General features: G+C 38.7%; 3 protein-coding genes and 2 non-coding genes across 8 annotated transcripts; all 5 read left to right on the forward strand.

Moving 5' to 3' along the window:
- The first annotated feature begins 7,548 nt into the window (after positions 1-7,548).
- Positions 7,549-7,623, forward strand: TRNAR-UCG (transfer RNA arginine (anticodon UCG)). Its single transcript has one exon. It is a non-coding gene; the product is annotated as a tRNA-Arg (tRNA).
- Positions 7,624-8,119: 496 nt separating this feature from the next.
- LOC140841986 (uncharacterized) lies at positions 8,120-11,586 on the forward strand. 4 transcript variants are annotated; one of them, XM_073209756.1, is made up of 3 exons: positions 8,120-9,124; positions 9,271-10,415; positions 11,116-11,586. In XM_073209756.1, exon 2 carries the CDS (start codon positions 9,273-9,275, stop codon positions 10,389-10,391), a length of 1,119 nt encoding a protein of 372 aa, XP_073065857.1. In that variant the 5' UTR covers positions 8,120-9,124; positions 9,271-9,272; the 3' UTR covers positions 10,392-10,415; positions 11,116-11,586. The 4 variants fall into 4 exon arrangements, with proteins under 4 accessions (XP_073065857.1, XP_073065858.1, XP_073065860.1 ...); XM_073209757.1 differs by having other exon boundaries at positions 8,120-8,537; XM_073209759.1 differs by having other exon boundaries at positions 8,120-8,531; positions 9,252-10,415.
- Positions 11,587-13,589: 2,003 nt separating this feature from the next.
- Positions 13,590-18,289, forward strand: LOC140841987 (uncharacterized protein At4g06598-like). Its single transcript, XM_073209761.1, has 5 exons — positions 13,590-14,014; positions 14,607-15,346; positions 16,331-16,406; positions 16,515-16,641; positions 17,623-18,289. The coding sequence occupies exons 2-5, from the start codon at positions 14,625-14,627 to the stop codon at positions 17,802-17,804; spliced, it is 1,107 nt and encodes a 368-aa protein (XP_073065862.1). The 5' UTR covers positions 13,590-14,014; positions 14,607-14,624; the 3' UTR covers positions 17,805-18,289.
- A 2,425-nt stretch (positions 18,290-20,714) lies between these two features.
- Positions 20,715-23,124, forward strand: LOC140841988 (small ribosomal subunit protein eS12-like). The gene is made up of 5 exons (XM_073209762.1): positions 20,715-20,844; positions 21,291-21,333; positions 21,563-21,848; positions 22,686-22,751; positions 22,885-23,124. Exons 2-5 carry the CDS (start codon positions 21,326-21,328, stop codon positions 22,942-22,944), a joined length of 420 nt encoding a protein of 139 aa, XP_073065863.1. The 5' UTR covers positions 20,715-20,844; positions 21,291-21,325; the 3' UTR covers positions 22,945-23,124.
- Positions 22,283-22,380, forward strand: LOC140842216 (small nucleolar RNA Z161/Z228). Its single transcript, XR_012120347.1, has one exon. It is a non-coding gene; the product is annotated as a small nucleolar RNA Z161/Z228 (small nucleolar RNA).
- Positions 23,125-24,235: the final 1,111 nt, after the last annotated feature.

Raw genomic sequence — 24,235 nt, forward strand, 5'->3', positions numbered from 1 at the left:
GTACTTTTAGGGAGCTCGGGTCAGATCTCCGAAATCTGAAAGCACAAACAAGAGTGTGAGAAGGGGGCTGGAAGGTTGTTCCGGCGTAGCCCCTCCGACGCTCAAGTCAGAGAACAGAAAACCGAGAGGATAATGTGTGTGCTGAGATAAGTCGGTCAGGCACTTGGAGCTCGGCAAACACTAAATAATAACATGATGAGGTCATACTGAGAGAGGTCGACCGGGAGCTCGGCCCAACACTTCATTAAATAATAACACGAAGAGGTCATCCTGAGGAAGGTCGACCGGAGCTCAGCCCAACACTTCATAAAGTAATAACCGAGGAGATCATCCTGAGAGAGGTTGGCCGGGCTATGGGAGCTCGGCCCAACACTTGATAGATAATAACCTGATGAGGTCATCCTCAAGGAGGTCGGCTGGGAGATCGTCCTCATAAAATAATAACGCGAGGAGGTCATCCCGAGGGAGATCGATTGGGAGCTCGGCCCAACACCATAAAATAATAACCCGAAGAGATCCTGAGAGAGGTTGGTCGGGTTATGGGAGCTCGGCCCAACACTTGATAGATAATAACCTGATGAGGTCATCCTCAGGGAGGTCGATTGGGAGCTCGGCCCAACACCATAAATTAATAACACGAGGAGATCATCCTGAGAGAGGTCGGCCGGGCTATGGGAGCTCGGCCCAACACTTGATAGATAATAACCTGATGAGGTCATCCTCAAGGAGGTCGGCTGGGAGATCGTCCTTATAAAATAATAACGCGAGGAGGTCATCCCGAGGGAGGTCGATTGGGAGCTCGGCCCAACACCATAAAATAATAACCCGAAGAGATCCTGAGAGAGGTTGGTCGGGTTATGGGAGCTCGGCCCAACACTTGATAGATAATAACCTGATGAGGTCATCCTCAGGGAGGTCGATTGGGAGCTCGGCCCAACACCATAAATTAATAACCCGATGAGATCATCCTGAGAGAGGTCGGCCGGGCTATGGGAGCTCGACCCCACACTTGATAGATAATAATCTGATGAGGTCATCCTCAGGGAGGTCGGCTGGGAGAACGGCCCCATAAAATAATAACCCGAGGAGATCCTGAGAGAGGTTGGTCGGGCTATGGGAGCTCGGCCCAACACTTGATAGATAATAACCTGATGAGGTCATCCTCAGGGAGGTCGATTGGGAGCTCGGCCCAATACCATAAAATAATAACCCGAGGAGATCATCCTGAGAGAGGTCGGCCGGGCTATGGGAGCTCGACCCCAGGGAGGTCGGCTGGGAGAACGGCCCCATAAAATAATAACCCGAGGAGATCCTGAGAGAGGTTGGTCGGGCTATGGGAGCTCGGCTCAACACTTGATAGATAATAACCTGATGAGGTCATCCTCAGGGAGGTCGATTGGGAGCTCGGCCCAACACCATAAAATAATAATCCGAGGAGGTCATCCAGAGAGAAGTCGATCGGGCTATGGGAACTCGGCCCAACACTTCGATGATAACCCGAGGAGGTCATCTCGAGGGAGGTCGGCTGAACTTTTTAATGAAATAATAACTCGGTAAGATCGTGCCGAGGGAGGTAAGCTCGGCCATGGGAGGTCGGCACAACCCTTCACAAAATAATAACTCGGTAAGATCATGCCGTGGGAGGTAAGCTCGGCCATGGGAGGTCGGCTTAACTTTTCAATAAAATAATAACTCTGTAATATCATGCTGTGGGAGGTAAGCTCGGCCATGGGAGGTCGCGCTGAGGGAGATCGGCTCGGCCATGGGAGGTAAGCTCGGCCATGGGAGGTCGGAACAACCCTTCACAAAATAATAACTCGGTAAGATCATGTCGTGGGAGGTAAGCTCGGCCATAGGAGGTCGGCTTAACTTTTCAATAAAATAATAACTCTGTAATATCATGATGTGGGAGGTAAGCTCGACCATGGGAGGTCACGCTGTGGGAGCTCGGCTCGGCCATAGGAGGTCGGCTGAACTTTTTAATAGAATAATAACTCGGTAAGATCATGCCATGGGAGGTAAGCTCGGCCATGGGAGGTCGGCACAACCCTTCACAAAATAACAACTCGGTAAGATCATGCCGTGGGAGGTAAGCTCGGCCATGGGAGGTCGGCACAACCCTTCACAAAATAATAACTCGGTAAGATCATGCCGTGGGAGGTAAGCTCGGCCATGGGAGGTCGGCTTAACTTTTCAATAAAATAATAACTCTGTAATATCATGCTGTGGGAGGTAAGCTCGGCCATGGGAGGTCGCGCTGAGGGAGATCGGCTCGGCCATGGGAGGTAAGCTCGGCCATGGGAGGTCGGAACAACCCTTCACAAAATAATAACTCGGTAAGATCATGTCGTGGGAGGTAAGCTCGGCCATAGGAGGTCGGCTTAACTTTTCAATAAAATAATAACTCTGTAATATCATGATGTGGGAGGTAAGCTCGACCATGGGAGGTCACGCTCTGGGAGCTCGGCTCGGCCATAGGAGGTCGGCTGAACTTTTTAATAGAATAATAACTCGGTAAGATCATGCCATGGGAGGTAAGCTCGGCCATGGGAGGTCGGCACAACCCTTCACAAAATAACAACTCGGTAAGATCATGCCGTGGGAGGTAAGCTCGGCCATGGGAGGTCGGCTTAACTTTTCAATAAAATAATAACTCTGTAATATCATGCTGTGGGAGGTAAGCTCGGCCATGGGAGGTTGCGCTGTGGGAGCTCGGCTCGGCCATGGGAGGTCGGCTGAACTTTTCAATAGAATAATAACTTGGTAAAAACAAAACATTTCTGAGCTCGGCTCGACCATGGGAGCTCGGCCAGCCACTTAACCATAATGACCGGGTAAAAATAAAATAGTGATGAGCTCGGCTCGGCCATAGGAGCTCGGTCAGCCATTTAGCCATAACTTTGAACCGTAAAATTTATGCTGAGCTGAGGTGAGCTATGAGACTCCTGAACCGAGTGTGGGTGAGGACCCCTGTCATGCTGGGAATAGCCAAGAAGAGGTGAGCTCTGGGCTCCTGACTGAGGGTGAAAATCCTTTTCATACTTGGCGTGACCAAGATGAGGTGAGCCATGGACTCTTGAACTGGCTGAGGGTGAAAACCCTTATCATACTTGGCGTGACCAAGATGAGGTGAGCTCTGGGCTCCTGAACTGACTGAGGGTGAAAACCCTTATCATACTTGGCGTGACCAAGATGAGGTGAGCTCTGGGCTCCTGAACTGGCTGAGGGTGAAAACCCTTATCATACTTGGCGTGACCAAGATGAGGTGAGCTCTGGGCTCCTGAACTGACTGAGGGTCAAAACCCTTTTCATACTTGGCGTGACCAAGATGAGGTGAGCTCTGGGCTCCTGAACTGACTGAGGGTGAAAACATTATTCATACTTGGCGTAACCAAGACGAGGTGAGCTCCGGGGCTTCTGCAAGACACCCGTGAAAACCCTTATCATACTTGGCGTGACCAAGATGAGGTGAGCTCTGGGCTCCTGAACTGACTGAGGGTGAAAACCATTATCATACTTGGCGTGACCAAGATGAGGTGAGCCCTGGGCTCCTGAACTGGCTGAGGGTGAAAACCCTTATCATACTTGGCGTGACCAAGATGAGGTGAGCTCTGGGCTCCTGAACTGACTGAGGGTGAAAACCCTTATCATACTTGGCGTGACCAAGATGAGGTGAGCCCTGAGCTCCTGAACTGGCTGAGGGTGAAAACACTTATCATACTTGGCGTGACCAAGATGAGGTGAGCTCTGGGCTCCTGAACTGACTGAGGGTCAAAACCCTTTTCATACTTGGCGTGACCAAGATGAGGTGAGCTCTGGGCTCCTGAACTGACTGAGGGTGAAAACCCTATTCATACTTGGCGTGACCAAGATGAGGTGAGCTTGGGCTCCTGAATTGACTGAGGGTGAAAACCCTATTCAAACTTGGCGTAACCAAGACGAGGTGAGCTCCGGGGCTTCTGCAAGACACCCGTGAAAACCCTTATCATACTTGACGTGACCAAGATGAGGTGAGCTCTGGGCTCCTGAACTGACTGAGGGTGAAAACCATTATCATACTTGGCGTGACCAAGATGAGGTGAGCCCTGGGCTCCTGAACTGGCTGAGGGTGAAAACCCTTATCATACTTGGCGTGACCAAGATGAGGTGAGCCCTGGGCTCCTGAACTGGCTGAGGGTGAAAACCCATATCATATTTGGCGTGACCAAGATGAGGTGAGTCCGGGGCTCCTGAACTGGCTGAGGGTGAAAACCCTTATCATACTTGGCGTGACCAAGATGAGGTGAGCTCTGGGCTCCTGAACTGACTGAGGGTCAAAACCCTTTTCATACTTGGCGTGACCAAGATGAGGTGAGCTCTGGGCTCCTGAACTGGCTGAGGGTGAAAACCCTTATCATACTTGGCGTGACCAAGATGAGGTGAGCCCTGGGCTCCTGAACTGGCTGAGGGTGAAAACCCTTATCATACTTGGCGTGACCAAGATGAGGTGAGCCCTGGGCTCCTATACTTTGCGTGACCAAGATGAGGTGAGCCCTGGGCTCCTGAACTGACTGAGGGTCAAAACCCTTTTCATACTTGGCGTGACCAAGATGAGGTGAGCTCTGGGCTCCTGAACTGACTGAGGGTGAAAACCCTATTCATGCTTGGCGTGACCAAGATGAGGTGAGCTTGGGCTCCTGAATTGACTGAGGGTGAAAACCCTATTCAAACTTGGCGTAACCAAGACGAGGTGAGCTCCGGGGCTTCTGCAAGACATGGTGAAAACCCGTGTAAGCTTCAATAATTTTGGAAGAAAATGTGTAATTTTAATAATGTAACTGAATATAGCATCGAATCCTAAGGTCTTTTCTACAAAAGTAACTGACAAAATAAAAGAAATTAAAGGTATAATATCTAAGTGATGTTATTGCGGAGGTTGTAAGCATTCCATGGCCTCTTCAATTTCTTCTCTGCCAGATCTTCGAAGTAGTAGGCATCCGAACTAAGCTTTCCCATCAACTTGAATGGTCCTTCCCATCTTGGATCTAACTTTCCCACGTCCACATCTTGAACCTTCTTCCAAACTAAGTCTCCCACTTGAAAGCCCATCTGAATGACCTTTCTATTGTAAGATTGGGTTGTGCGTCTCTTGTAAGCTTCCATCCTTATGGCCGCGGCTTCCTGCTTTTCTTCCAAGAAATCTAAGTCCGCCGCTCGCCTCTCACTGTTTCGCTCATAATAGAATATTACTCGGGAGGTCTCTTCGTCATCTCTGCCGGGAGCACTGCCTCATTTCCATAAACTAAGCTGAAAAGCGTCTCCCTGATGCCAATCTTCGGAGTGGTTATGTACGACCATAGCATGCTTGGGAGCTCTTCCACCCAATTTCTTTTTGAATTCTCACATCTACGTCTTTGCTCAATGTTCCCACAGACAGCGCCAATTGATATTGCTGAAATCGGTGATGCTAACTGGGAGGTCAGATCCTTGCTTGGAGAGTTCGGATCAAACCTTGGAACGCTGGCAGGAAAGTCGGCACGTCACTCGGGGAGCTCGGATTGGACTTGCAAGAATGAGCGGGGAGCTCGGATTTGTACTTGCAAGAATGAGCGGGGAGCTCGGATTTGTACTTTTAGGGAGCTCGGGTCAGATCTCCGAAATCTGAAAGCACAAACAAGAGTGTGAGAAGGGGGCCGGAAGGTTGTTCCGGCGTAGCCCCTCCGACGCTCAAGTCAGAGAACAGAAAACCGAGAGGATAATGTGTGTGCTGAGAGAATGTGAATATATGAATTAATAAAACAATGAACGGAACCTGGTATTTATAGGAGAACAATAGAGTCCTAGTTTGGCAGATTAGGATCCTCAGAATCTTCGAAAGATTTGATTAGATCTTGCCCAGATTTGGTTTAGATATCGTGCCAGATTTGATTAGATCTTTGATGGGCTTTACCTTTCTGGGCTTTGATCTCTGTGGGCTACGCACTTAATATCTGAGTAAGAGCTCTCGTAGATATGAGCCCACCTGAATCCAGGACCTTATGGGAGCTCGGCTCGGGAGCTCGGCCGAGAATCTCCAATCGTCCCGATATCACCTTCTTGGAGGTCGGCCAGGGAGGTCGGCTTGGGAGCTCGGCTGACCTTTCCGATCGTCGTAACTGCTGATATGGGAGGTCGGACAAGGATGACCTTGGGAGGTCGGCATGGGAGGTCGGCTGACCTCCCCGATCGACGGAACTGCTGTTATAGGATGTCGGCTCGGTGGGAGGTCGACTGACCTCCCGATCTACGGAACTGCTGTTATGGGAGGTCGGCTGGGATGACCTCCCAGATGACCTCTCGCGCTTCCCTGAATGCCGAGTTCTCAACTAGATGGGCTACCGAGAGCGGGCCGAGCCCATCCTCAATCCGGGGGTATCAAACCGGTTAGGTTGTTCAAGTCCTTCTGCAGAAACAAACGGCTCATGCTCCTGAAAACACGAGCAAATGCCTCAATTCGTGTCCCTTTTCTTCCACAATTATATCAAGAAAAACACATTGAACACCAGCATTTGGCGAATGCATATGTATATGACTAGGTTTCATGTGAGACCGTCTCACAGATTAAGATCTGTGAGACGGGTCAACCCTATTCATACTCTTAGCATAAAAAATAATATTTTTTTGTGGATGACCCAAATAAGATATCCTTCTCACAAATAAGATCCGTGAGACCGTCTCACACAAGTTTTTGCATATATATATATATATATATATTATATATATATATATATAGAGCAATGATATCCTGCACACCTCTTCCCTGCACACCTATGGGCGCCTGCCTACGTGGCACGTCCACAACCACACAAAATTTTTTGTTTTGTTTTTTTTTTAAAAAGTTGACCAATCATGCACCGCCACCTAGGCGGTGCTCATGATACTCTGCACACATGGTGTGCAGGGTAACAAATTCCATATATGAGCAATGATATCCTGCACACCTCTTCCCTGCACACATATGGGCGCCTGCCTACGTGGCACGTCCACAACCACACAAAATTTTTTGTTTTGTTTTTTTTAAAAAAAAGTTGACCAATCATGCACCGCCACCTAGGCGGTGCTCATGATACTCTGTACACATGGTGTGCAGGATAACAAATTCCATATATGAGCAATGATATCCTGCACACCTCTTCCCTGCACACCTATGGGCGCCTGTGTGTGTCTAAAGAGAAAGGCCGTGGGATATAACAATTGGTATCATGTTTTATGATTTGGTATTTAATTCGATGAATATTTTACATCATCTGTATAATTTTTTTTATTTGATTATTTAATTAAAATATAACATAAGGAGATTTGCGGCAAAAATAAAAATATGAATATACTACATTTGGAATCTAAGAATAACTAATTCTTCTGTTAAATTCCTTGATTATATGATACAAGTAATTAGAAGAAAAATATCAATTTTGTACTCGTGAGTTTTTGTAATTAATTGACAGAGGTAGTTTTTTGTATAAAATTTATGTATCACATATTTTTTGTCTTATAATTATATAAAAATAATGTAAACAGTGTCACGATATAGACCGCATAGCGCAGTGGATTAGCGCGTTTGACTTCGGATCAAAAGGTCGTTGAGTTCGATTCTCACTGTGGTCAATTTAGCTCTTTTTTCCTAAATTTTATTTAATTATTTATAAACAGTAAATAAATGGGCACAAATCAAATTCAAGTTTATTGTTGGACACGAGACAATTCTGAAAACGCTACTTTTTTCTTAACACGATTACATATTATGTTAGAAAAAATAATATTAACCCTTTTTCAGTGAACAGTAGGGATTAACTAAAACATATTCAAAATAGATTAAGCTTGTCTTAGCAAACTCAAAGGTCGTGTTTAGATTACAGAAGATATTTGATTAGACGATTAATTTGAATAATATATTTCAAATGATATACATTTTTTTGTGGATTTCAAATATTTCGTAATCACATGTGCATTTGTATAATTTAAGAATCATTCATGTATATATTCATCAAGGTAAATCATATGAATTTGAAAACTATAGCTTCAAAAAATGTGTATATATAATATATAGATTTATGAAAAATCTGAATATTAAAATATATTTATTTACACGCAATGACGCAAAACAAAAAATGCCGAGGAAGACTCGTGCCACAAAATTTGGTGGCCATAGAGGGAGGCGACAAATGTAATTTTAACACTTCCATCCACTTTCATTACCATTTTTCTCACCTTCGCATTTCTCATCGTCGGCGCCGCCCTACGCCGTCGTCATCGCTTCCGCCACCATCGTTACCCTGCCGCAGCACCTTCACATGCTTCTGCAGTCGCTGAAACTGTGTTGTTCCACGTTTTTTGTCGCTCTTCCTGACCCTTGTTGAATCACAGATTCGATTGATTATTTCACTCTTAAACAAATTGGCAAGTATCAAGCTAATTTACCGCCTGCTTTCCTTTTTCGTGTAAAACTTTACCCTGCTGGATTGCTTTCTTTTTTTCGGTTTGCAAGGATCTAGGGTTTTTCTCGACATTATAGAGTAGAGGTATCGTATCAAAATAAGAGACTCTATCCTTTCTTATTGTCATAGAGTAAAGGTTAAATTTTGAATCTGTATGCTGTGGCTAGTCGGATAATTGGATGTACTATTTTGTTCGCTTGGATTATAGGTGTGTTCCTCTGGTTCTTCATTCTTGACATAGTAGATGTTTTATTATTCTTTTGGATCTGTTGATGGTGTTGTGTCGCTCGGATTTATTTTTTCGTATGGTTTTGTTTAATTCCACCGAATTTATAGTAATCTATTCTCTCTAGGGTCAGCATGAGGTGAAAAAGTGCATTTGACTTCTATATCAATTCTTTAATAAAGTATTAGAGAATTTTGTCATCTACTTTTATGGATTCTATTATTGGATTTGCAATTAGTGCGATTCATGATTTGAAAAAAAAAAAATATGACGAGGAGAGAAATTGTTGTTACCAATCAGGCATTCGATAGATCATGCCGATCTTCAAGGTTCTGCCTCAACCACAGGAGTTGATAAAACTTCTCTGTAAACTTGATCACCATAGCATCACATCAGTGCACATGGAGAATGATGGTCTTCGACTTATGAGATGTGGCCGTTAATGGTTGGTTGTGTGATAAACTAGCTTTTTCCGTGCATTATTTGCTTGGATTTCTAGTGTGTCAATATGTTGTTTCTTCCCAAAAGAAATATTTTATAAAAATGTCACGACCTCAATCTCATGGTTGCAGTTTTATGTTGCTTGTTTAGGAATGAAGAGAACGACATATTACGAAGCTGTAGCTCAGGTGCTGGATCAATGGCCTATCAAGAAAGCACTCACATACTCTGATGTCGATATCACCCATCCATTTCTGACATTGTCTCGGCAGCAAGTTGAGGCTCATATCGTGGTGTATATGACTCCTCAACAGGAGGAACATTTAAGAGCTGAAGGCCAAGTGAATTTTAATGCACAAGATGATGATACTGGTGAAATGTATGTGATGAAACTGAAATGGCGTGGAAGCTATTACAATCTCATTGGAAAATGGGGAAAAGTTGTCCGAGGGAAGGGACTTGAAGTTGGGCAGGAAATCAAACTTGGGTGGTTTAATGGCTGTTTGCACTTTTCAGTTCCGCAACAGCAGATTGTTACAGCGCCACCAATCCGAGCTGTTACAACACATATGATGCAGGATCACTGGCCTATTAAGAAGGTATTGACACCTTCTGATGTGGATCCTAATCATCCTTTCCTTCCGTTGCCTCGCAAATCTGTTGAGGACCATATTCTCATGCACTGGACGCCGGAAGAAAGAGATAGTTTGAGAAAGGTAGAGCAGGTATCCATAACTGCACGAGATTATGATACCGGTGATGCTCATGACATGAAATTGAAGTGGCGAGGAAATTATTATAATCTTATTGGAAAGTGGGCGAACATAATAAGGCATAAAGGGCTCGGTGTTGGCCAAGAGATTAGAATACGATGGGTGAATAACTGCTTATACTTCTCAGTTCCAGAGGAGCGCTATGTCCCAGCATCATCGGGACACGATATCTGGCCTGTTAAAAAAGCTCTCACATTGTCCGATGTGGATACCAATCATCCTTTCCTTACTCTTCCCGGTAAAGCAGTCGAAGACCATATTCTTTTCTATTGGACACCCCAAGCTCGAGAACAATTGAGGAACGAACATCAAGTTGGTATTAATGCTCGGGATGATGATACTGGTGATTTGTATGTGATGAAACTGAAATGGCGTGGAAGTTATTACAATCTAATTGGTAAATGGGGTAAAATCATTAGAGAGAAGGGGCTCCAGGTGGGGAGAGAGATCAGGGTACGCTGGGACAATGGCTGCTTGATCTTTTCTGTTCCTCAATGACGGGTTCATTTTGTGCAGATATAGGTACGACAAAAGCACTTTTGCTAAAACAGATGCGTTTGGATACACTTTTTTTGTTTCAAAACAGAAGCCAGAAGCTACAAAATCGGGCTTTTGAGATTTTACAGTTAGGGCACAAGTTTATTTTTACTACTTTATCCAAACATGGAACTATTTTTAACTTTCTGAAAAAAAGCAATTTAAATAGTTTGCTTAAGAAAGCCTTGATTAATTGTATTGCAAAATCTCTAGATTGTCTTTATCTGTTAACTGTTAATTATTACCATTTATCATGCTGTGCTCGATCAAACTTACTTGTTAGCTTTGTTTGTCCAGACTGCTAATGACTGGTGCATGAGTTTTACGAGAAGTTAAACATTTACCAAGTTAAATATCACAGACCTGTGGATTCTTTAGAATCATTCTATACTAGTTTAAATTTTAGTGTCCTTTGATCATTCTTCAATGTTTCTGTTTTATCGTATTATGCTCTTGATAGATATTGGTATGCCTTTCAGTTATCCCCTGATTATACTCTGTGATATTGTGGTGTTCTTTGTTATGTATTATTTTTAAACGTTGAAGGTACTATCTTGGTTTAGCATGGAATAAAATTGGATAACACGTCCATGGAATAAAATTGGATAACACGTCCATCTGGATTATGGGAAATTTTAGGCTTGACATCATATGTCTAACATCATAAGTTTATTGCATTTTGCAGGTAGTTGTTTTCAGACTTGGAAGTTCTTACTCACGGTACTCTCTCCAGTTCCAAACCAGCTGTTTTGGTGCAAGTGTTATCGGAAAGGATTGCATTCTCTACCTGCGTTCCACAAATGAGATATCTGCACTGACTTCTGTTTGTCGATATACAAATGTGGTATCTTTGGTAATAATTTTATTTCTCAAGAACAAAAAAAACCAGGGTAGTGGATCGGCAGTTGATTAGATAGTACTTTGCATATTTTCATTCGTCAGATTTTAGTGTAGGACTATTACAGTTACCCAGACCGTTTTAGAGACCGCTTGAACTTTGTGATCAGAATTCAGAAGACGGAGTCTACCTTTTCCTGATCCTGGACATTGGTAAATACGGACGAGTTAGATGCGTGGTCAGGTTTCAAGAAGGGAATTATGTACATTCTTTATACATACATTCATCGTCTTTCTTAATCAGTGCTTGTATACCTTATTTGCTCTTGTTCATTTTCCTTTGGGACTTTAGTTGCTTTCCTTGTTCGATACATTATCATATTCCCAGCCTACTATGGTTCTACTATATCTGAAGCCAAACGATTTAGCATTGAAAAATTCAGATTTTCAACATGAGTTTTATGAAAAATATTCATTATCTTATTTCACGAAGCAAATGGATCAAAGTTCTCTTTTGAGGCGATATTGCTTATCCTTTTAACAAAGATAAAAACTTATGTGAGACGGTCTCACGGGTCATATTTGTAAGACGAATTTTTTATTTAGGTCATAATGAAAAAGTATTATTTTTTATGTCAAGAGTATTACTTTTTATTGTGAATATGTGTAGGGTTGATCCGTCTCACAGATTAAGATCCGTGAGACGGTCTCACATGAGACACACTCTTTAACAAAAGTAACATCTTTATAATCTATGAGCTGTAATTATGGTGTCACACAACACATTTGAGTTAGCCAAACATATGCTGTGGTGGATAAATGATTTGTCCTGATTGCTGATAATAATAGAAAAACATTAAACTCTTGTGGAACTAAAATCCTCTTTCCAACTAGAAAATGCCTGTCATGGTTGTTGCATCGTAACTTCAACTAAATTTGTGGATTTTAAATGCAAGAAATTTAATTCTTAGACATGGGATTGGCTAATTTAATGGCACCAAACCCCCTCTCCCCTTTCAAATTCACAATTCTTGCTGTTAAATTTTAAATCTTGCCTAACTTGTACACGCTATTTTGAGAAAAAAGGATTGGTGCATTAGTTACCAATTATTGAAGTGTAAGTACTTTGGATCATAATGAATGAATTAAAGCTTACCCTAAAAGAATAAGTCGTACTGAACTAAATAATTTAAATAAGAAAAATTGGTTAATCTTTATTTTTTTTTAAGAATTTAGTAAGATTGGATTTTAAAATCAATATTTCAAAGGTCTTCAAATATATATTTTAAAATACACTGGATTTCAAAGTTGATAAACCATTGAAATATACATAATGGATTAAGACGTGTATTGTTGAATGCACACACAAAATTAAATGCATGTCATGTTCAAAAGTTTATATTTTGTTAAATAAAATTTCAGACGTGCGTAAGCATTATATACATTTATAATTTGAATTTAAATAATAAATTCCACCATTACAATATTTAAAGTTAATGGCATGAAATTTCTAACTACACTATTCATGGATATTGTATTATAATTATAATAAGTATATATATTAATAAATTATGCCGACAATCTAAAAGTTTAAAACATGCATGTCCAAAGATAAATTAATATATCTATGTTATCATACTAAACAAGAACTTCTTGTACTAAATGAATTTGAAGTGGTCTTGTTACATCAATAAAATAAAGCCAAAAACTTGTGTAAGACACTCTCACGGGTCGTATTTGTGAGACGGGTCTCTTATTTGGATCATCAATGAAAAAATATTATTTTTTATGCTAAAAATATTACCTTTTATTGTGAATGTGGGTAGGGTTGACCCGTCTCACAAAATAAGATCCGTGAGACGGTCTCACTTGAAACTCACTCTAAATTCTAAAATAAAATACTAACACATTATCTCTTATAAATTATATATTTAATATCATTGCTCAGTGTGATTCAAATAATAATTAAAATATAACAAAGTAATCACAAATCTTCTATATAAAAAAGCAACTTACATATATACATGCATATAATATCCAGTGCGCGGGGAGCCACATACATGTATATCCCGGCTAAAGCTCGGGTGACCCTATTTTTTTAAAAAATATATATGTAAATTTTGTATAATTTTGGAATAATATGATATTAGTCTGGATATATTACTTTAAAATATTAAAATATTCTAAAGTTTAAAATTTTAGTTCTAGCACATCACAACCATATTTAATAACATATATAGGTTGATGATAGATCAAAATTACACCAGGTAAAATGTGTAAAACAGAAAAATACGAGGGAGCAGCCCAAGTCTTTTGTTTGAGTGAAAATAAATTCCATGTTTTAAAACTTGCGAAGAAGATGATTTCCAAACATTAAATTAAATATAAAAATAAAAGTGTGTACTCTCCTGTATTAATTTTGAAGTTTGTATGACAGAATCTTACGTTGAGCGACAATCTTTTTGGGACAAATGCGCTTGCATCTGCAGTTGTTGTGGGCTGTCAACTCTAATCTAAAAGCCGCACCTTTTTCACCTCATAAGATGCCGACTTTTGTGTAGAGAGAGAGAGAGAGAGAGAGAGAGAGACCGAAGCAAGAATCCAAATCGAGAAAAGGGTGCATTCAAGAAAGAAGAATAGGATAGATAGAACAAACCCTAGAGAAAACGGGAGCGAACCCTTGATTTTTTTGTCACTGGGTGGGCTTTATTTTGCATTATCCAGATCTTTATTCGCAGTTCTTGAAGGTTAGCATTCGATTTTTTTTTGCAATTATTTTCGCAATTTATGTTCGATTTGATCTGGATTCATGAAATGTGGATATATGCTTATATGTGTGAATAGTGGGGGATGGTGAAGGAATATTAGTTTAGGGAATTGAATCTAGCTTGCATTTTATTCCGAGGTTTGCAAAAGAGGCCCTTTTATATTTTGTATTGGTTTTGCTATTGCTTCATCTTCAGCTGGAAATAATGGAAGCCGTGTGACGGGTTACTGCTACTTTTGAGCTTTGGGCAATTTTGCATGATGTTTTTTAATTGATAGGTGCGGGACTGTATCCGGTTTACTTCACTGACTGCAATACTTGTATGGTAATGTAAATTACGATATTGTGGTTGGTGCTTTATTGGATAAAAAGCCTGAGTTGATCTGTTGTTTTTCAGGTATAATGTTGGTCTGTTGGAAAGTTTGTAGTTAAATGGTTTTCAGGAATGAGGGAACGGATAAATTTTAGGATTAAATTTACACATGCTATTTGTGGATTATAGTTAAAGTAAAATCATAATGCTAAAATGCAATTTCATTGAGATACTAACCTTGTTTGTCGTTTTGTTTCAGGAATTGGCTTCTTCTGCTATGGCAAACAACAAAGGACCATCAAGCATTAGAAGTGTGATGTACACTGGAAAGAACACTTTACTACCTCCTAAAAGTCCGTATCCCAGCATATCCTCGGGGTACACCGACTACGTTCCCGCTTCTGCAACTGGTCCGAAAGCTGCTCCAAGGCCTAGAGAAGGAAATGCACACCATCAGCGAACCTCCTCTGAGAGTTATTTGATGGAGGAGCAACCTTCTTGGCTTGATGAACTCCTCAATGAGCCAGAAACTCCCGTGCGGAGAGGAGGTCATCGTCGCTCATCAAGTGATTCATTTGCATATTTTGACGCAAATAATGTTGGAAGCATGAATTATGTCGCTCAAAATGATAGTAAGACCAACAATATAAATCTGCTGTCTTTGCGGGGATCTCAAGAATTCGATACATATGCCAACGCACGGCATGGTTCTTTCTTTGTTGATCTCCAACCACCTGGTAAAACAAAGAATAGGGGATGGAATACACCCGTGAGTTCCATCCTGCCTCCTCATGGCCATGCTTCTAGGGACAAGATTCCTGTTCCAAATGCGGGTCTATTAAACACATCGCAAGATGCAGAGTGGAACTCACCCTTCTTGAATGAAAACTGGGATGCTGTTAAACCTGGTATTCAAGATCCCAAAGATTTCTCTGAAAAAAAGGACTCTTCTCAGGCCAAGCTTCCTGCTTCAGAAACAGACACAAAACGTTCGAAGCAGTATGTTGATTTGTCTTTACCTGAACTATGATATTGATTGGTTTTTAAGTTAATTGATCTTTAACTTCCAGTCAGCTGTATTTAGCCTGTTTTGATATGTGAATTTCTGTAGCTTTCCTGATGTTGCAAGATAATTTTGTAATAAAATCATGATCCAAGCAAACTGAATTTTTTTAGGATTGTTCTTCGTTTTCATTTCTTGATCTCTTTGTGTTAAAATATGATATCTAGATTGCTTCAATTAATATCTTCATGCTCCAAAAAGGAATTATTAACAATTCTGAAATTTCCTGGCGTTCCAAAAAGTTTTCCATACTTCTCTTCATTTTTTCTTTAGCTACTGGACTTGGAGATGGAAATTTCTCTCTACGTGAATCTACATTTAAAAAACAATTTTTATGTTAATATGAATTTCTCTTTGGAAATTAAGCTTGAGTTGAAAATCTGGGTCCTCGATAATAAATTCATATATTTCTGACATGATATGTAGAATGGTAATAAGCAGTCACGGCCCACCCCAATGATTTAGAATTGTGCTTAGTACATTTTGAAAAGACAAATCGGTGCATATTTAGATAAGCTGCAAGATTAAATTGATAAACAATATAATTCAAGAAACATTTATTTGAATGTTTTGTTTACAAGAAATGCCGCATTGGTGATTTGGATTAATATTAGCCAAAGTGGAGAAGAGTTCCGAATGTTTGCTTGTGGTCCTGGGATTCGTAAATGATCGAGTTGGTTATACTTCTGAAGATAGTTATGTTTTTTCACAACAAATCTATTGCATGATACAAGCTGATATTTCTTTCATATTCTTTTAGACTTTACTGTTGAGAAAAGGAGAAAAAGCCCCTCAACCGGTTTGAAATGTTGTGTTTGCATCTCATTGAATTTTATATTCTCGATCGTATTCATTCATGTAAAAACAAATAACAGCAAGTTTTCTGAGGCTCTAAAATTAAGATATTGTATTGGTTGTAGGCAATTCGCTCAACGATCACGGGTCCGGAAGCTTCAATACATAGCTGAACTTGAAAGAAATGTCCAAGCTCTACAGGCAAGTTATTTTCCGCTTTAGAAAACTATTTTAGGTGGAGTTTATGGTACATAATTTTAGTTTATACATGTTGAATTCCTGAATGTAGATTTGTCATGTATAATTCAGGCTGAAGGCTCTGGAGTTTCTGCGGAACTTGAATTCCTTAATCAACAGAATCTTATTCTGAGCATGGAGAATAAAGCACTGAAGCAGCGGTTAGATAGTTTAGCTCAGGAGCAGCTTATCAAATATAGTAAGTATATTTGTTAATTGTTACTAATATATCATCTAGTTAGTATTTTTTTTCTAGGAAAAAAAACATGTCGATAAATTAGTCTATATGGACAATTGAAGGATAAGGCATCCTTCGGATCCATCTGTCAAAGCTATAGATAGACGATCCAATCAGAATATGTAGTACCAAACAATGCTTGTTCATGCCAATGTATGAACTAAATATCTTTCTCCAGTTGTGCCCGATCCTTTTGTCCCTTGCTCTGCAAAGCTCCCTAGAAATTGACATTGTCATTAGCTTAAATTTTCTGGAAGTTTTGTCTGTTCCAAATATAAAGTTGATTCCCTTGAGTTTGTTATTTTTTATATGCCCCGGCCCCTGCCCATGCCCAACGAAAACCAAGTTTCTTCAGTATCTTCAACCATAAAACTAGCATATAACTCGTCGTTAGGGACGTAAATGAACCAAGCCCGCTCGCAAGTTGCTCGGAGTTCGGCTAGTTTGTTGGGCTTTTTAGTATTGCCCCACATCGGTTAACTTAGTAAAATGAGAGTGATTGAAAACTATGGAAGGAGAATCACACCCTTTAAATGGGTGTAAGAATGCTCGAGCTAAAAAACGAGTTTGATTAACAAGCTCGAAAATGAGCTGGAGCCTGATTCATTAAATATGATAAACGAGCAATTAATGAATCAAACTTGAACTATTCGCAAGTTTAGTAATTTCAAAACGAGCCGAGTTCTAGACTTAAAGTGTTCGGCTCGACTCGACTCGACTCGTTTACATTCCTACTTGTCGAGCCTATGTTTGCCTTGATGCTTACCCATTTATGAATCTTGTGATCAATTGTCTAATGTGACGGACGGAAGATTCATATTTTAAATTGATATGGATGTGTTCACTCGATAGTAGAGAGCTACTATATCTTTGTTCTGTGACAGTTCTTCTTAAATGGCAATAAATACAGTTATCATAACCAAGTTTGTGGGCTCTGTGCAGTGGAACATGAAGTATTGGAGAGAGAAGTCGGAAGGCTACGCACCTTGTATCAGCAACAACAGCAGCCACAGCAGCAGACTCCTTCCAGCCATCGACGTGCTAACAGCAGAGATCTCGACCAACAATTTGCCAACCTTTCTCTAAAATACAAGGAAGCAAGTGCTGGTCGTGAGTCTGGATAGGGCCAACTTAATATTTGAGCTTTTTCCACAAATCCCATGTTCCAACCCATTCCTCAACTGACGATCCAATGCAATGCCAATGACAACGACCAGTCTCCATATTTTATTGAAAGCCGGACTTGTGCTGTAGTCCTGTGCTGTATAAATAACGTCGCTTGCTTTGTTTGTGTTGCTCCTTTATCTGTTTATTCGGTTCCATTTTCATTTGTAAGGTTACTGTTTGTTACCTCTTGCGCCTGGTAGTCTGTGCTGGAAAATAGTACTTCTGGCCGATGACTCGCCTGAGGTGGTTACCCAAACAGGGTTAATGCCAGCGGCTTTCTCGAATGCGTATGCTGATTAAATAGAAACTTTCAAACTTTCCATTGCATTATCCTTTGATGAAAATATCTGAGATTGGACCTTATCTAAGAGTTGTCTGCTGATTGCTGATGGAGATGTTGAAATGTAATTGCCCCAGTTTGCCATATAAGTTTGTTTGATTAGTGTAGTCTAACTTTCCTTCATAGTTATATATATATATATATATATATATATATATATATATATATATATATATATGTAGTTTTTTATCTTTATAGTTTATATTATATCTCATATCATGAAGACATCTAATTTTTACATATGATAACAAGTCTTTACGTGTTTTGTGTGCACATGACAAGTCATATTTTCAATGTTTTTTAAAAAATATTTATATCTATACGTTCATATATCATATCTTCAGTTTTAAAAAAATAATTATGTGCATATTATTTAAGGAGGTGAACGAGTTGATCCAAATAGTATCAAGTTTGAGTTCGATTCTTTTAAAATATATATAGGCTTCAGTTCGATTCATTTTGAAATTATTAAGTTTGCGAATATCTCAAATTCGATTCACTAAAAGCTCGTTTATGATATTTAACAAATGTGGTTCGAGCTTGTTAAACAAGATCATTTATGAGCTCGTCAAATATATTTAGTCAAAAGTTTAACTAAGATTTGAGAATTTAAGAAAACGAACTTGTTATTTTATAACTGTCCAATCATAATTCTTACGCTCAAATTTCGATGTGAGAATGTAAGTTATTATAGTACACTCAAGGTCCATATAACTAGTCGAGCTCGACATAAAGGAGCCGAGCTTGAGAACATGCACGTAAGCAGGGACGGAGCCACCCCAAAGGCTGGGGTGGACTCCAGCCCAGGCTAAAATTTTGGCCCAAAGTAGTAATATGTATTGGATTTTTTCTGTATTAAATTTTAGCCTTCTTAGTAAATTTTTTTAGCCCACTTTAGCTCATTTCTTTCGGCCTATTTCGTTGATGAATGACTTGCTTTTTATTTTTTAGGGCAACAATGATATGCATCTCAGCCCAAGATAAAAAAAATTTCTGGCTACGTCCCTGCACGTAATTTTACGAGCCGAGTATCATTAAGCTTCAACTCGGCTCGGTAAAATTGTGGAGCTCGAAATCAAGATCGAGCTCACCTCGATAAGATTAACGAACAATCTCGAACGAGTTTTTTACGCTCCGAATAACTCGCGAGCGACTTGATCCCTACGTAGTATACCTTCATTATGTACCCTCATTTGACATATATGTTGTTAACTTGATATATACTTGAAAAATGCAATTTATTCAAAAAATTTAAAACCACTGCTTGTGTTCATGTTTTTTTTTTCTTTACTAACATCCTAAATATATTGATTTGACTCGTGTTTTTTTCCTTACAAGGTTGCATTGGCTTGCATGTATCTCAAATTATGTAACAAATATAATATTTAAACCAACTGATTTTCATAAAAATATTAAAAACATTGGAAAAGAGATAATGACACAAACAACACGAGAGGTAGAAATAAATATACGAATGATGACAAAAATTTGTGTGAGACGGTCTCACATGTCGTATTTTGTGAGATGAATATCTTATTTGAGTCATTGGGTCATCTATGCAAAAATATTACTTTTTATGCTAAGGTACAGTTTGATACATATGATATGATAAGTAAGTGATATACAGTATAAGGATAAATCAATGATAAATATAATGATAAGATAATATGTTGAATGTTTGGTATGATTTTAAAAAGAGTGATTAAATTTATATATTGACATGTAATGACAAAATTAACCATATCACAAAAAATTATATTTCATTGTTATCAAAATCTTGTAATTGCATATCTCAATTCTTAAATTACGATATATATATATATATATATATATATATATATATATATATATATATATATATATATATATATATATATATATATATATATATATCGGTCAAATTTGATTTTTGCATTTTTCTTTATTTTTTTATAATCTTTTTCATATCGAAGGGGCCTAGTAACTATTTGTGTGTGTATATATGTATCTATATATTTGTATATATGTATGTGTTTAATAAACATTTAAGATTAACTTAAATGCATTTAAATTATTTAAACAAAGAGATACCAAATGAAATGAGAGAAGATAGGGTTTTGGATTTTTATAAATGAGGGTAATTAAGTAATTTGTAGTATATTTTATCATTAAATTAAAACTATCACACCTCTTACTAAGGATGTTTTATCCTTCTAAAAATGTATTTATCAAGGACCCATGATATTATCATGGACTTTTTAAAAACGTATCAAACGTGAGATAAGGCGGATTATTTATCAATCTCACCCTTATCCCGTGTACCAAACAGTGCCTAAGAGTATTATTTTTTTATTGTGAATATCGATATAATTGGCTAATCTCACACACATATATATATATATATATATATATATATATATATATATATATATATATATATATATATATAAAGACTGTAAGAGCATATTGAAATTAATTATATGTTCCATTCAGGTTTTCCAATTTTGTCATTTTGTAGTAAGGGATTCAAGGGCAGTTTTGTAAATTGGTTGGTTTATGCTTCCCAGCTAGGGTTTATCGCCTGATTCACTTTATATAACACCGCCACCCTTTCACACATTCTCCAACGCTCGATCACTAAACTACGCTGCTGCGGCCGCCGCCGCCTCCATTTTCAGGTCCATATACCGGTTCTCCCTATCATATATTCATATGAAGCGAAATAATGATTTTCTGTGGCGTCTTAGATTTCTGAATTATGATGTTTGTTAACATTATTGCCTGGTCTTGTTTTTGTGGTTGCATTGTGGAAAAAATTGCTGATTTCGTAATGGGTTATCGTTGAATTCGCTGAATTTTTCCGAAAAAATATGCGAGTTGTTTTCGTTGGACTTGGCATGTGTATTCTTGTTTTATTTTATCTTTCAGATGTTGTTCGTCGATTATGTTCTTGTTTCTTGTTATGTCTTGTTTATTGTTTAATCGAAAAATTTCTTTAGCATAAAGAAGTTTGTTTAAGCATGGTTGTCCAAATGATGAGCATTTATTGTATTTTTTAATACATATATTTGTTATACTATGTGTATTTAGATTTTGGAGATACTTGATTTACTTTTGGAAACAGATTTGAAGCTTCGTAGATACAAATCTTGAAGAAAAATGTCTGGGTGAGTGGAAATCTTGAACTTTATTGGTTCGTATAAAATATTTTCTCTATGCTTGGTTATCCCTTCAAATGTGATGTGGATTAGATTACAAGTTATAATATCCATATCCTCAGAAGTTTATGGGTTGACGAAAAACATTTGATTTGCTATGGACTTTTTTCTATTGCTTATGTTATTTCCTCCGTTTGCACTTTGGTCTTCCAATCCATGATGTTACCATACATTACAGTGAGGATGCTCCGGTTGTGGAAACTGCAGCCCCTGCTCTTGGGGAGCCTATGGATATAATGACAGCTTTGCAACTGGTGCTTCGGAAGTCTCGTGCTCATGGTGGGCTTGCTCGAGGGCTTCATGAAGCTGCCAAAGTTATTGAGAAACATGCTGCCCAACTTTGTGTTCTAGCAGAGGACTGTGACCAACCAGATTATGTTAAACTGGTTAAAGCTCTGTGTGCTGATCATAACGTTAGCTTGATTTCGGTTCCAAATGCTAAAACCCTGGGCGAATGGTCTGGAGTATGTTTTGCTGATCTTATTCCTTTTTTGCTAAATTTTATACGAGTGTCTTCTCCTTGTAGTTTTGTACAACCACCATCCCCTGCTGTAGAGATAAAACAGTCTGTGGTTGAGAATGGGTGTGTAAAATAGGCTTCTGGGACTGAAGTTTGGCTCTTCGGCACTTACTGCGACGCCTTAGAGATGAATGCAGCTCCCTACATCATTAAATTCCTTCTGTTGAATTTGTGTAGGTTTATTTTCTATCTACCCGAACATCTTAGGAGGAAACATTGTTCAGTCTTTATCTATTATATAGGTTTCACATAGTCAAAAAAGTGTTCACGAGGAACTGACCAAGTTCATATCTTGGACCAGATGCAGTTGTGGGTTTTTTATTCAATTTTTTTTATTGCATTCTCCACGTTCCTCTAGATTGTATTCTGTTTTTCCGGATTCCAAATGATGAATAAGGATTTAATATCTCACGACGGTCGTCTGAGACACCTTACAGTGTTGCTGCTGATGTGATAATCCTATTTCTCTGATGGTTATTCCCCTTTACACATACCTATTCTATTCAGATATAGGTGTGAATGAAAATTTAGGTTTTTTGTATGAATCTCTATTAAATGTGATTACTTCAGATGAGAATCATCGCAACTAATTCCATTATATAGATACTATTCATACAATAAGTTAATTTTTTGATTGTCAAATGAATTGAATCTCCATTCAGTATTGCCTAATGTCGTCTTCCAGTTTTTATGTAGTATTGCTTATTAATTTGGCTTGGTTAATAGGCTTTTATTTTTATTCATAACATGTGTTTCCTCTATATATATCCTTTGCTTTCAGCTATGCAAGATCGATTCTGAAGGAAAAGCAAGGAAGGTGGTTGGCTGCGCCTGCGTTGTTGTGAAGGTCAGCTCGACCATTTTGATTAATCTTAATCATGAACTATTGAATCATGCAACACGGGCATTATCCATTTTCTCCTTCCAAAATGAACATAGAATATATACATTGTAATTATGGTCTATGATTATTTTTACAGGATTATGGTGAAGAAAGCGAGGGCCTTCATATAGTTCAAGAGTATGTGAAATCCCATTAGATCGATTCAAGACGAAAGAACTTGTGTTATACCGATTTTTCGATGCTGAGCATTGGTATGACTACACTAGAATGAAGTGTTGTTGGTTTGGACAATTCTTTCCGAGTAATCATGGTTTTGGATATGTCGAAAATATTTATGTTCGCTGTCTCTTATCAAACATCTTTTGAAATGCTCCTACTCGTTCTCTCCTAATTTGACGCATCATCTCCTTGTAAAAATTGTTTTTATGAGATGCTAAAATTAGTTATTTGAGTGTGTATAAAGTTATTAAAATAACAAAATGGGGTTCTCCAAATTAATTTAATATAAATAAATATATGTCATGATTACAATATAGATAAAAAAATTATTAAATTAGTAGAAATATTTATAATTTTATCATCAGACTTTGATTGCAATTGAGTAAGTGATTATTGAATAGAATATATTTTCAAAAAGGTTACAAAGCTGATTCAAGAATTTATATTTCATTCTTCTGCTAGTCAATCACCAATGATGTGATTAGCATGGCTGATTAAATTGCAAATAATTGGCAGACACGAAATCCTAACCCGTATATTAAAAACTAAATGAGGGTATTAGGTCCTAATCACTTAATACAAAAACCCCATCAAATTAATTAAAACTTTGGGAAAAAAAAAGTGTTGATATTAATTAGTGTTATAAAATTTTGTTACATTCCCACAACCATTTTCATCACCCTCGAATTCTTTTCTTTGTATGGCACGAGGAGGTTGCGCTTCTTTTAGGATATTGTTTTGAATTCTTGAGCTCATTAAAGATAATATTTATATTAGAAATCATTCAATATAAAATTGATCTTCGTATAATACAAACAATCTCACATTAATCGAGACTTATAATTTGTTTAACTTGTCCTTCACGAGTGATATTTTTTGCCGTTATCATCAATACTAACTTTTTTACGATAATTCTTCTGCATTTGTTACGAGTCTATGTGTCCTTGGTCAATGCGGTGCTCGAATTTCTCTTCCTCGTGTTCTGAATAGCGCGACGAATAAAGTTGATCATCGTTAAGGGAAACCGGAGGGGCTCGGGCATTGGAAGCTTGAAGGGGAGTCTTAAAATAACATTTTAGAGATTGCAAAAACGTTTTTGTATATCAAGCACACTTATTTCTTTCTTTGTATATAAATAGGCAGAAGCATAGTTTGTAATTCAAGCTGATTTTTCACCACCAATTCTCGAGTCGTGCAATTCGGTTCCTTCTTTTATTTTCCAGAGTTATCACCGGCTAAGAAGAGGGACAGCCCGAAATCAGCCACCT

Source organism: Primulina eburnea, chromosome 9 (assembly GCF_022965805.1).
Source record: "Primulina eburnea isolate SZY01 chromosome 9, ASM2296580v1, whole genome shotgun sequence".
NCBI lineage: Eukaryota > Viridiplantae > Streptophyta > Magnoliopsida > Lamiales > Gesneriaceae > Primulina > Primulina eburnea.